This window comes from Odocoileus virginianus, chromosome 10, assembly GCF_023699985.2.
Source record: "Odocoileus virginianus isolate 20LAN1187 ecotype Illinois chromosome 10, Ovbor_1.2, whole genome shotgun sequence".
NCBI lineage: Eukaryota > Metazoa > Chordata > Mammalia > Artiodactyla > Cervidae > Odocoileus > Odocoileus virginianus.
In genome coordinates, this window is record NC_069683.1 from 14286066 (window position 1) to 14298928 (window position 12863).

At 50.1% G+C, this 12863-nt stretch overlaps 1 protein-coding gene across 1 annotated transcript in view; it reads left to right on the plus strand.

Annotated features, from left to right (window-relative positions):
• The first annotated feature begins 9955 nt into the window (after positions 1-9955).
• Positions 9956-12863, plus strand: part of SYT13 (synaptotagmin 13) — a 42789-nt gene continuing 39881 nt past the window's right edge. The window contains exon 1 of the mRNA XM_020870185.2: positions 9956-10402. Within this exon, the coding sequence (XP_020725844.2) occupies positions 10220-10402 (183 nt within the window). The 5' untranslated portion in view covers positions 9956-10219. The remainder of the gene's footprint in view (positions 10403-12863) is intronic.

Below are 12863 nucleotides of genomic sequence, written 5' to 3' on the forward strand. Positions count from 1 at the left end.
AGGACTGAAGCGATTTGGCACACACAAGATAAAGTGCTTTGCCACAGCCCACTCAGCTGGTTCCCTGGTGGGACCAGAATCAATCTAGGGTAGCTGGTACCACCCTCTGACTTGACCGCCACACAGTACTACCTTCTAGTCTGACCACTGATCCAGACCATCACAGAGGGCTGTCTGGCCACAGCTCCTCCCACAGGCAGTGAAGACCTGGAGGGAAGAGTCCATTTCCTCCTGTCTCCTCTAGGTGGCAGCATCCTCCCATCGGTGGACAGCACAGACACGCCCTCTTCCTAGGTCCAGCGTGGTATTCCCCTGGAAACTTGTTCTCAGACTATGGAAACCCGGACTGCTATGTCCATCTAAAAATGCTGGTTAAAAATGGGAAATTTTAGACAACAATGCATAAAGAATTCCTGGGAGGTGAATATTGTTCTGTTTTTTGATCTGGGAACTAGATAGAACGCATGTGTCTGTTTTGCAAAATGAACTAAATTATAATTATAATCTGTGCACTTCTTGCCCATAGGTTCCGTTCAGTTCAGTCGCTCAGTCGCATCTGACTCTTTGTGAGCCCATGGACTGCAGCATGCCAGCCTTCCTTGTCCATCAACAACTCCTGGAGCTAACTCAAACTCATGTCCATCACGTCACGATGCCATCAAACCGTCTAATCCTCTGTCGTCCCCTTCTCCTTCTGCCTTCAATATATCCCAGCATCAGGGTCTTTTCCGAAGAGTCGGTTCTTCGCATCAGGTGGCCAAAGTATTGGAGTTTCAGCTTCAGCATTAGTCCTTCCAATGAATTTAGGACTGATTTCCTCTAGGATTGACTGGTTGGATTTCCTTGCTGTCCAAGGGACTCTCAAGAGCCTTCTCCAACACCACAGTTCAAAAGCATCAATTCTTCGGCGCTCAGCTTTCTTTATAGTCCAACTCTCACATCCATACATGACTACTGGAAAAACCATAGCTTTGACTAGACGGACCTTTGTTGGTAAATAATGTCTCTGTCTAGGTCTAGGTTGGTCATACCTTTTCTTCCAAGGTGCAAACATCTTTTAATTTCATAGCTACAGTCACCATCTGCAGTGATTCTGGATCTGTAGTGATCTGATCACTATGAAGAAAGCTAGTGGAGGTGATGAAATTCCAGTTGAGCTGTTCCAAATCCTAAAAGATGATGCTGTGAAAGTGCTACACTCAATATGCCAGCAAATCTGGAAAACTCAGCAGTGGCCACAGGACTGGAAAAGGTCAGTTTTCATTCCAAGCCCATAGGTTATACTTCAATAAAAAGTTAAAAATGACACACATTCCTTAAGGATTCTGTTTTAATGTAAATCATAGTTTTCATTATTTTTCCCCATATCTTACTGATTAGAGCTTTGTGCCATCTTTTTTTAAAGTTTCTGAAATGTGTTAGTACAGAAAAAATGCTCAGAGCCCTGCCTGACATACAGGAAGTACTTTATAAACGTTCACACTGTTTCCTTTTGTACATAACACAATGCATCGCCTGTGACATCTAGGCTCACTTTCCTTACAGCAGAGGAAGAGCTTAAATACACTTGCCTAACAATTTGATGGCAGAATCCTAGAATTTTATAATTTCCCTCAGCTCTTTGCAGGTAATTTGCTAGTACTTATTTTAATGGACGTCCTGAAAGCAACTTATCTTTATGGGTCTTTTCAAAGTACTCACTTCTGTTGTTATAGGACTCTCTTCATGCTTCTATCTCACTGTTGTTTAGTCGCTAAGTCATTTCCAACTCTTTGTGACCCCATGGACTGTAGCCCGTCAGGCTCCTCTGTCCATGGGATTTTTCCAGGTAAGAACACTGGAGTGGGTTGCCATTTTCTTCTCCAGGGGATCTTCCAGACCCAGGGATTGAACCTGCATCTCCTGTGTCTCCTGCATTGGCAGGCAGATTCTTTACCAGTGAGCCACCCGGAAGCCCCTCTATCTCGTTAGCTGGCACATTATATATATACATAGGAGAACAACTGGCATAAAAGGATTTGGAGATGAGCACAGCAGTTGGACTGGAGACACTGGACTAATCTGGAAAGCTGGTTCTGTGGAGGCTGGGTCAGGATGCTATTACCATTTTAAGTGTTAAGGTCCCCAGGATTGATTCTTACATGATTTTAACGGCCAGCACACTCACCAGGCATTACTGAAAGTTCTCGGTGAGGATGTCTTGGGGAGGAGGAATAATGATGGAAACCACTCCTGTGACTTCTGTGCGCCAGGCCCTGCACCAGCTGCTGTCCATGCCCTCCCGGTCATTCTGTGAGTATAGAAGATCATTTACACTTGAGGCTCTGGGTGTGTAGCAAACACTCTAAAAGTCAGTGGCTTGAACGGACTCAGAATCTCCCTTCAGCTCTTAATTCTGTGGGCTGGCACTTTGACTGGGCTCAGTTGGCTGGTTCTTCCAGCATTAGCTGGGCTCCATCATGTGTCTGTGATGAGCTGCCAGTCAGCGGCACAGCTCAGCTTCCGGGTGGGCTGTGGTCATGAAGACACCTGGGCCACTTGGTCTCTCATCCTCCAACAGGTCAGCCTGGGCGTCTTCACATGCTGGCTGGTCAGGATCCCATGACAAAGAGCAGAAGCATGCAAGGTCTCCTTAGGCCTAGGCTCAGAATCGGCACACGTTTCCACCAGTCTGTAAGCCAAATTAAGTCACAAGGCCAGCCCAGATGAAGAAGTGAACCAAGAGACCTCCAGTTTTTGGAAAGCCATAACATTGCAAAGAATGATGAGCACAGGAAAGGGAATAATTGCAGCCACCTTTGCAAATATACCACATTCATTATATAAATGAAAAAAAGTAAAGTTCAAGCAAGCTAAGCTCACTAATCTATCCAGGGTCTCTCAGCTCATAAGCAACCAAGATAGAACAATACATACCTGTGTGACTTCAATAGCTACCCTTTCACTAAGCTAAGCTGCTTTATTGATAAATTAAAGGGTTTAGAGCAAATAGAATCATTTTAATTCTTAATATTCATTGAGTACCCTCTACTATTTATACAGCACTATGCTTTAGATCCTCACAACATCTTCATGAAGTGGAGAGGATTGTGCCCATTCTACAGATATGGAAATCAAGGCTCAGAAAGCTTGAAGTTTTAAAAACTATCCGCCATTGGATCACTGCTGTCTAGTGTCTATAAAGACAAAGGATTAGAACCTATTTATGCTGATTTCAAGTCCACTATTTTTTCAGTCATGCTAAAGATTCCTCTGGGGTTCTGGGGTCCATAAACTTCCAGAAGGTGTCACATGGCTTTGAACCATTTGGTGTTACAAACAAAATTCGTATGCACTGCACTCAATCACTTTTCTGAAGAACAAAACAGCTTTTGTTCAATTCTGAACGAGATCTATGTCCCCCGCACAAGCTAAAGCACCACGTTTCTGTGTAAGTGCTGATCTTCCTCCCAACCAGGCAGGAAAAGCCCTCTAGACAAAGCCCTGTAATCTTCATATATTCCAGAAGCCTAGGGAGAAGAGAAGCCATTAGGCCAGCTTGAGAAATAGCGTGGAATTGAGGACCTCTACCTCTGCGAACTGGAATTATGCTGCCTCATCTTCTGCCGAGATAGAATCAGAGGTTTAGAAGCGCACAGGGGTGTTGAAGGTGACCTGCCAAGGCAGGTGGCATCACTTCAGTTCAGTTCAGTCGCTCAGTCATGTCCGACTCTTTGCGACCCCAGGACTGCCGCACGCCAGGCCTCCCTGTCTATCACCAGCTCCCAGAACTTGCTCAAACTCATGTCCATCGAGTCGGTGATGCCATCCAACTGTCTCATCCTCTGTCGTCCCCTTTTGCTGACTTGGATCTCTGTATCAGAGGCCCCCATAGCCAGCCCCTTTCTCCTTCCTGCTTTATGACCTGGCCCCAGAATTGCTCAGATCCTGCAACAGGAGTCCTGGGAGTGGGCCTAGATGGAGCGCCTCACCTCCTGGCCCCTCTGCCCACGTCTGGCCTCTGGGATATGTATGCATCACTCAGTTGAGGACCCAGGGTCCCCACTCTCTCATCAGCTTCCTCCTGCACGTCCTGCCTTCAGTGGGGCCCAGGGCTTAGGGAACCTCCAGTTAGCAGTGGTCCAGCTTGGAGAACCACAAGGTCACCCAATGAGTGAGCTAACAACACAGAACTGAAAAATGGGGGCTGGCACAGAGGGAAAATGGAAGTGCCCTATCCCCGCCCCCTCCTTATGCGATTAACAGTGCCAGCCCATCACATGAGTATATGTGTCATGATGGAAGCTTGGCAGCTCTTGCCTGCGTGCCTGCTGTGGCCCCGTCTCCAGTCCGCCAGCGTCCACTTTGTCCCCCGCCAGTCTGTTTGCAATACGGCAGCCAGAGGAGCTTTCTTCAAGCATAGAGTGGACCATATCCTGCTGCCCCTCCCTGGGAACATGGAGTACCCCTCCGTCATGGCCCACAGCCCGTGGGCCAGCCCCCGGCTCTCCCTTCAGTCTCACCTCACACAGAGCTTCGGCCAGTGGTGTGCTGGAACCGCTCCTACTGGTGAATGCTCAGGAGTTTGTTGGCAGCTGGAGACTGACCATGATAGGAGTATTTACACCAGAGAAATCAACAAACGCGAAAAATCAGTTCCACCCTCCCCCAGAGTTGGTTGACCAGCACACTGCTGACTCTCACCCAGCGTGTAGCTCCATCACAGGGTCCTTAAACAAGCTCTTTTTCTGCCCAGAACACTCTTCTTCCTCCTTTGCTGCATCAGCTTTAGTCTTTTAGACCACGGCTTCCTCTGTGCTCAGTCGCTCAGTCGTGTCCGACTCTCTGCAACCCCATGGACTGTAGCCCACCAGGCTCCTCTGGCCATGGGGATTCTCCAGGCAAGAATACTGGAGGGGGTTGCCCTCCTTTAAGGGACCTTCCCAACTCAGGGATGGAACCGAGGCCTCCCGCATTGCAGGCGGATTCTTTACTGGCCAAGCCACCAGGAAAGCCCACTGCTTCCTCTGGGAAGTTGTCACTGGTATCTCAGAATAAGTCAGATCTAGACCTTGAACCTTTCCTTCTTAGCTTGTATCACAGTTGTCATTTCACATGTGCTTGTGTGAGGAATGATTACTGTCTGTCTTCCCTGGGGGAATGTAAACACCATGGTGAGAGGGACCATGCCAAAATTAGGTTTTTCCCCCCTAACTTTGCTCTTTCATGGCCTTCCCAGGTGGTGCTAGTGGCAAAGAATCTGCCTGCCAGTACAGGAGATGCAAGAGACATGGGTCTGATACCTGGGCTGGGAAGATCCCCTGAATCTTCAAGCTGGCTTGAAACTCAATACTTAAAAAACTAACATCATGACATCCAGTCCCATCACTTCATGGCAAATAGAAGAGGAAAAAGCATGAACAGTGACACGTTTTATTTCCTTCGGCTCCAAAATCACCGTGGATGGTGATTGCAGCCATGAAATTAAAAGACACTTGTTCCTTGGAAGGAAAGCAACGACAAATCTAGACATCATGTTAAGAAGCAGAGACATCATTTTGTCGACAAAGGTCCATATAGTCAAAGCTATGGTTTTTCCAGTAGTCATGTAAGGATATGAGATTTGGACTATAAAGAAGGCTGAGTGCCAAAAAATTGAATACTTTTGAATTATGGCACTGGTTAAGACTCTTGAGAGTTCCTTGAACTGAAAGGAAATCAAACCAGTCAATCCTAGAGGAAATCAGTCCTGAATATTCATTGGAAGGACTGATGCTAAAACTGAAGCTCCAAACTTTGGCCACCTGATGCGAAGAGCCAGTTTATTGGAAAAAAAACTCTGATGCTGGAAAAGATTGAAGGCAAAAGGAGAAGGGGGTGGTGGAGGATGAGATGGTTAAATTGCATCACCAACTCAATGGACATGAGTTTGAGCAAACTCTGGGAGATAGTGAATGTCAGGGAAGCCTGGCGTGCTGCAGTTCATGGGGTTGCAAAGAGTTGGACACAACTTAGCAACTAAACAGCAAAAATAGCTCTTTCACTGAGCACAGTGCCTGGCACGTGGTAGAAACTCAAAAACTTTCTTGAGAGAATGAAAGCACTAGAGAGGAAGTCCTAAGCTCTGGCTCCTGTGGCAAAGACTACTTTAGTTAATGCTTCTCCTCTGTATTTCCCAATCTCCTCTATCATATTATGAGATGTCATGTAATCAAATTCTGACTGATCAGTGGGGCGAAAGGTATGTACTGTTTTCATCCATGGCCTCAGAAATGTCACAAATGGTCTTCAATCCCCTCTCTTTCCTCTGTCTCCATGGCTGAAAGCAAAGGAGTCTCAAGACAGAAAAAGCCCAGATTCCTGATTAGAGATGAGCTGCCCACCCAGGTTCTCTGACCCTCCTTGAACTATAATAGAAGCAAGATATACTTTTATTGAGTTAATCTCAGAGGTTTGAAGTTACTTGTTACTGCAGCAAAACCTAATCTACTCTGATGGAAAACACCTTCCCATCTCTGCCGTTCACTCCTTCTACCCTGAAACCAGCCACAATCTCTCCAGTCTCCAGGCTTCCTCTTGGTAAAATAAAGGAATTCCACACAGCCATCTCTGAAATCCTTCTGATGCTAAAATTCAGTTGTTCTGCTTGTAAGTTTCCTCCCTCCTGCCAACCACTATAGGCAGACATCATAAATGTTTGCTAAATAAGAGTACCTCCTATATTTGAAATCCTTCCCCCAAGTTAAAAGCATTTTAATATCTTAAAAATTCAAAGCAGTTACTCAGAATACTTAAAAAAATTCAACATCCGGCTTGTAAAATATGCATCAGAATAGCAACAATGGCATTTCATCAAGAGGCTGGGGAATCTTCAGAGATCTACTCAGCCTTCCAGAAGTCCCCCGCCCCCAGCACCGCTTCCAAACCCGAACATCCTGGTCTGTCTGCCCTTGGCATTCTGGTGGCCCCAGCATTCCAATTATTTGCAAACCTCATCCTCAGACTGTCTTAGTGTTCCACGCTGTCAACTGCCTTTCTCAATAGATGATCTCATTTTTCAAAGGATCACACTAATGCCTTTTCTTAGACAGTTGTCATTAAAGGCTGCTGCCTGGGTATCAGTAACCAAGAAGCAAAAGTCACATCTTTGATGAGATGTAGCCAAGGTGACCCAGGGCCCTAATGACTTAACTGGGTTTCAAATCTCCGGAGGTCTAGCCGAGCTCGGCGATGGGTTCACTGTGTGTGAAAGAGGCAAAAGGCACTCTGTTCTTCTTGGACTGGAGTCCCTCTTCTTGTTAAAAATGAAGGTCACTGCAGCTGCTAACATCTCAGTAACCATAGTAACAAGGGACCACATGACAGATGTCTGATCCCCATCAGAAAATGTCTGATAGTAAGTGTTCTTCATCCTTTTCCTCACCCCCACCCCAGGTCTTGTTAGGTGGCATTGAGGGTCTCCCAGGGGAGCAGCTCAGGCATGGGAAATCCAGACTGACAGCATTAATTAAACCTCTTATTTCCCCAGGACATTTTGCATTGCCAGGCTCGGGAGCCAAGAAAGCCTCCCAGGGAAGCTCTTATGAGAGAGAATGCTAAGTCTATCACCAGGGACTAAGGCACTTCAGCTCCACAGATGGCAGCAAATGAAGCTCTGTGGGAAAATGCGCCCAGGCATACAGCAGGCACAAAATAAATACTTACAGAAGAGTCCATTTAATCAAATGGAGCTCATTTAGCAAATGGGATTCCTTTCAAGCCACTGGAAGTTCTACATGAGGTGGCGAACCATTCACCCTTTCAATAGTTATTGAGTGCCTGCTGTACATACTCAGGGCTGACAGTATGGAAGCCCTAAAGATACGCACTTGCTGACTGAATCCAGTTGTCCCCGGGAGTGTCTGGGGCTCGAGGGAAGGTTGGGAAGTGTGTAGAGGGTTGGGATCACATCACAAAGGGCTCTGGATTCAACTGGAGTCTCTCGGGTTTATTACTGGAGAAACTGTGAAAGCTTTTATATGTGTGAGTGACAAGATCAGCTTTGCATTTCAGAAACATCCCTTTGATGCCCTGCAGAGAAATGAGATGGTTGGATGGCACCACCGACTTAATGGACATGAGTTTGAGTGAACTCCAGGAGTTGGTGATGGATAGGGTGGCCTGGCATGCTGCAGTCCATGGGGTCACAAAGAGTTGGACATGACTGAGTGACTGAACTGAACTGAGAGAAAGGATTAGAAGGAGACGATTGCTTTGACCAAAGAAATGATGTTCTAGGACTGATGAACGCAGGCCTTAGGAGAACTGGCAGCTTCAGCTTCTTTCCTTGGAACCTGGCTGTGATGCTGTGAGAAGCTCTGGTCCCATGAGGAAGGATCCAAGTCCTCTGTACTCAGCCCAGGTGTGCTCTGAGCAATAGCCAGCACCAACCACTTGCCATGAGGTATGCCATCTTGGATGTTCCAGCCCAGCCGACCATTGTCCCAGGAGATACCATGTTGAGCAGGAAAACTGCCCAGCTGAGCCCAGTCAACCCACAAACCACATGAGAAGTCACAAAAGAATTGTTCTAAGCCACTACATGCTGAGTGGCTTCAGTCATGTCTGACTGTTTGCGACCCCATGGTCTGTAGCTCACAAGAATCATGGGATTCTCCAAGCAAGAATAATGGAGTGGGTTGCCATTTCCTTCTCCAGGGGATCTTCCCAATCCAGAAGTTGAACCTATGTCTCCCACGTCTCCTGCATTGCAGGCAGATTCTTTACCCACTGAGCCACCTGGGAAGCCCTCTAATACACCAAGTTACAGGTTTATTATGCAGAAATGGATAACAAACACTGGGAGGTATCAGATGTTGGTCACGCCTGCATCTCGACAGTAAAGGTCTGGCTAGAATGATCATAGATTTGGGAGTCATCAGCCTTATGGGACGTTTAGAGCCCTGGGAACGAAATCACCTCCACTCCTCACATGTGTCCAGTGTGCTTAGAGCACCGCCAACTCACAGCAAATGCTTACTGAATTAAATGAAACATTCCACATAATGAAAATCACTGGAAAGCCCTGTTTGCGATCTGAGACAACCCTCCTCAGGCCTGGAATTCTAATTTTCCCTCACTCTAAGCACACTAAATTTCTTTCTCTCTCTCTGGATCAAAGTGTGGATTCCTAGCTGCTGCATTTGATACTCTTTATCCCTCTAATGTAAGTCCTTTCCTTTGGGCATGTGGACTTGAAACCTGCAAACTTGAGTTTGGATTTTTCAACCTGCCCCACGTCCCCTCTGAGTCTAGGCTTCCTCATCTGTAAATGGAGATGAGAATACATGCCAATCTCACCGCTAAGGAAGTGCAGATGTGAAAAGAATCATTGCAATCATCCTCTCCAGGTCAAGATAGGTATAGTCTCAACCCCAGACATGGCATCAATGCCCTCTCCCTGGCTGCCAGTCCCTCTCCCTAGTAGTAAACACATGGCAATTTCGGGAGATGGGAAATCTCCAGCTTTTTGTGTTTGAAAAAGCTGTTGCAGGCCTCAATTTTCCAGCCTCCTTGGCCAGAGGGTGAACAAAGCTTTTTTGTTCAGTCCTTAAGTCGTATCAGACTCTGCAAACCCATGGACTGCAGCATACCAGGTTTCCCTGTCCTTCCCTATCTCCCAGATTTTGCTCAAATTCATGTCCATTGAGTTGACGATGCTATCTAACCGTGTCATCCGCTGCTGCCCCCTGCTCCTTTTGCCTTCAATCTTTCCCAGCAACATCGGGGTCTTTTCCAAGGAGAGCGCTCTCTGCACCAGAGTTAGTAGTCTGGTAAACGACCCCCTATCCAGACAGAGCCGCAGGCCAAGGTTTGAGTCCTGGTTTGCCGGCTAACCTAACGCACAGCGTGACCTTGGCGAGCTCCTGCTTTTCTTGAACCCAAGTGTCCTACGTAAAGCGTGAAGGATGGCTTGAGACGAGAGGATGATGCGCTCAGGTTCCTTCCACCTGAGCGGATCTGCCTTGGGCCGGGGTGGGGGGTCGGGTCACGTGCTGGGCTGACGCGGTGCCGAGTGCGGGCGCACCGGCCAGCTCCGGGTCCAGCCTCCCGCTCTGACGTCCTCGAGCCGCCCTCCCTCCCCGCCCCTCCGCCCCTCCGGCGGCGGCGGCGGCGGCGGGAGAGCGGCTGGAGCGCCTGGATCCCAGGCCGGGGAGGCGCGCGGCGGCGGGACCGAGCCCGGTGCCGGGAAACGGGCACCATGGTGCTGTCGGTGCCGGTGATAGCGCTGGGCGCCACGCTGGGCACGGCCACCAGCATCCTCGCGCTGTGCGGGGTCACCTGCCTATGCCGGCACATGCACCCCAAGAAGGGAGTGTTGCAGAGAGACCTGGAGCCCGACCCGGAGAAGGCGAAGCCCAGCGTGCTCCGGTCCGCCCAACAGGTGAGCGGCGGCGGGCCTCGGCCTCCGCGGGCCTCGGGTGGGGGTCTCCCGGGCGGCTGCGGCGCCGGGGAGTGGGTGGGAAGGAATGGTTGGCGTTCTTCTTTGCGCGACAGAGCCCGTCTGGGAGTGGGGACAGCGGATGTGTTTGGACAGCGGATGCGTTCAGAGACCCTGGGGGGGGGGTGGGTGGCCGCGGCTAGGGTACAGAAGGTAAGGGGACTGCAAGCCTAAAGGTGCGGGCAAGGGAGTGAGTGGGAAAGGGGGCTTGGATAGGAATTGGAGCTGGGAGGAGAGTTGGGGGCAGCGGGGGAGTAATAAGACAGGGGGGCTGTGAGGGCTTGGGGCAGGGGGCTGCGAGGCTTAGGGGAGAAGAAGAGGGGTGACCGAGAAGGAGAAGCCCCAGGAACGGGGGAGAAGAGAAAGGGTGACCGGGAACAGAGTGGGGCCGCTGTGCCGCTGGCGCAGGGGAACTCACTGACCGAGCTGAGAGGGGAGAATGGAAATGGACAGAGGCGGCAGCTGGGGGCTGCAGTGGGCGCGGGGGAGGGGGCAGTTGGGCTGGGGGTGCTGGGGTCTGGAGAGGCCGGTGAATATGGAGGTCCTGGGCGACCCTCACCCCCTCCCAGCAGCCCGCAGCTCCAGCCAGCCTGAGGGAGGAGCTCTGAGCCGCCCTCCCACCCCCCACTCCCCAACGATGTGGCTGCAGATGTCTCTGGAGACAGCAGGGCTTTTATGGCCACAAGAGCTGGTCCCCCCGGGGCTCTCTGGGCAGAAAATGGGTGGAGTCCCCATTGTACAGTGCAGCTGAAGGGGGTCTGAGAAGGGTTTGGGAGGACTGCCCTAGGTGGGCTGTGAACTCCAGGACGCATCCCCGAAGTGGCAGAGGTGAAATGTCCTCTGGAGACCTGGGAGGAAGGGTCTGGCCGGAGAGACTGGAGGAAGGCAGGCACCCCGGGGAAGAGGGAGGTGACTTAACGACTTCCCTGGGCCCCCTCGGTTCCTTCCCGGGCTGAGAGTTCCAGGAGTGGCCCTACAGAGCCGTGCCTCCACCTTCCTTTTGCCAATCAATTATTCAAAAGCCCAGGCCCAGCTGCGGGGCCCTGTGTCCGTCACTGTGAGAGGGGAAGGAAATGGCTGCTGTCCTTGAGGCACTTAGGATCCCAGCAAAGTGACATTGATGCCGGCAGGATCCGGGGTCAGCTGGGCAGGGGCATGTGGGATCCAGAGCCGTCTGAAATGGGAGCAGCGGGCTGCCCACGGGGCCTGGGCGGGAGGCCAGGGCGGGGGGCTGTTGTACAAGCTCTTCTCCAAACACGGAGGCCTCAACCTCCTCTCCCACTCGGCACGCCTGAGGGACAGCCATTCTTCTGCCTTTCACCGGGGCAGCTCTTCAGGCATTGTCCCCTCTCCCCTTCCCAGAAAGAATCACTGGGGCCCCTGTGGGTGCAAATGACCTCAGGGACCACTTCCAGCTCTTTGTCTTCTTGAGGACCAGTAGCCCAAGCAGCAGCCAATGATCTGTTAAAGACAAACCAGATCCTGCATCTCCCGGGCTTAAAATCCTCCCCAGCTTCTCACCGAGCTTTGGAGCAGACCACAGCACACCGTAGCCTGGCACGTGCCCGGGCTCTGCCCTAAATGCTTTACACTCAATGCATTTAGCCACTCAGTGACAGACATAGGCGATGATCCCAACCTAAAGATGAGGCAGCTAAGGTTCAGAGAAGGTGAGTGATTTTGCCCAGGGCCACACAGCCCGAGAAGTTTCCGAGCCTGATTCCAAGCTGGTCTGGTTCTGGAGTCCGTGCTGTGAGCCTCTCCGCCGCATGGCCTTGCCTGTCTGATGTGGCCAGTGCTTACCTCTCCAGCCAAGCTCATGTGAGTGCCCTGCATCACGGGTGCTCTCAGCTCCCCTGGGTTTTTATCCTTGAAGGCACCAACCCCTCCCATTTTCCTCTGGCTTTTCAGAGATGGCTCCTCCTCATCCTGTGGGTCTCTTTCTGTTTGCAGTTTGCCTCTTCAGGGAGAGGATTTTGTCCAGGGCCACATATAACAAAGCCCCTTTCCCCCATTATACCCTCCACACTATTCCTTCTTATTTCTGTTTGTATCATTTGTGACAGTTGGATGTGATTTTTCGTATCTGCTGACTTATAATATTCATTCCCAGCACCTTCTCAGTGTCTGAAACCTAGTAGGTGCCCAAGGAGAAATTATTGACTAATATTAAGGCATCCCCAGGCCCAGCCGTTGGGGATTATTGTCTGAGTTATTTCCTCAAATGTAGATGTATTTTGCAACCACTTTGCAACCCAGAACTGGCTCATAGGGTCACAATAAATGCTTGTTGATATGTGCATGCTCAGTCACTCCACCATGTCTGATTCTTTGTGACCCCATGGACTGTAGCCTGCCAGGCGAATTCTGTCCGTGGGATGGTTTAGGGAAGAATACTAGAGTG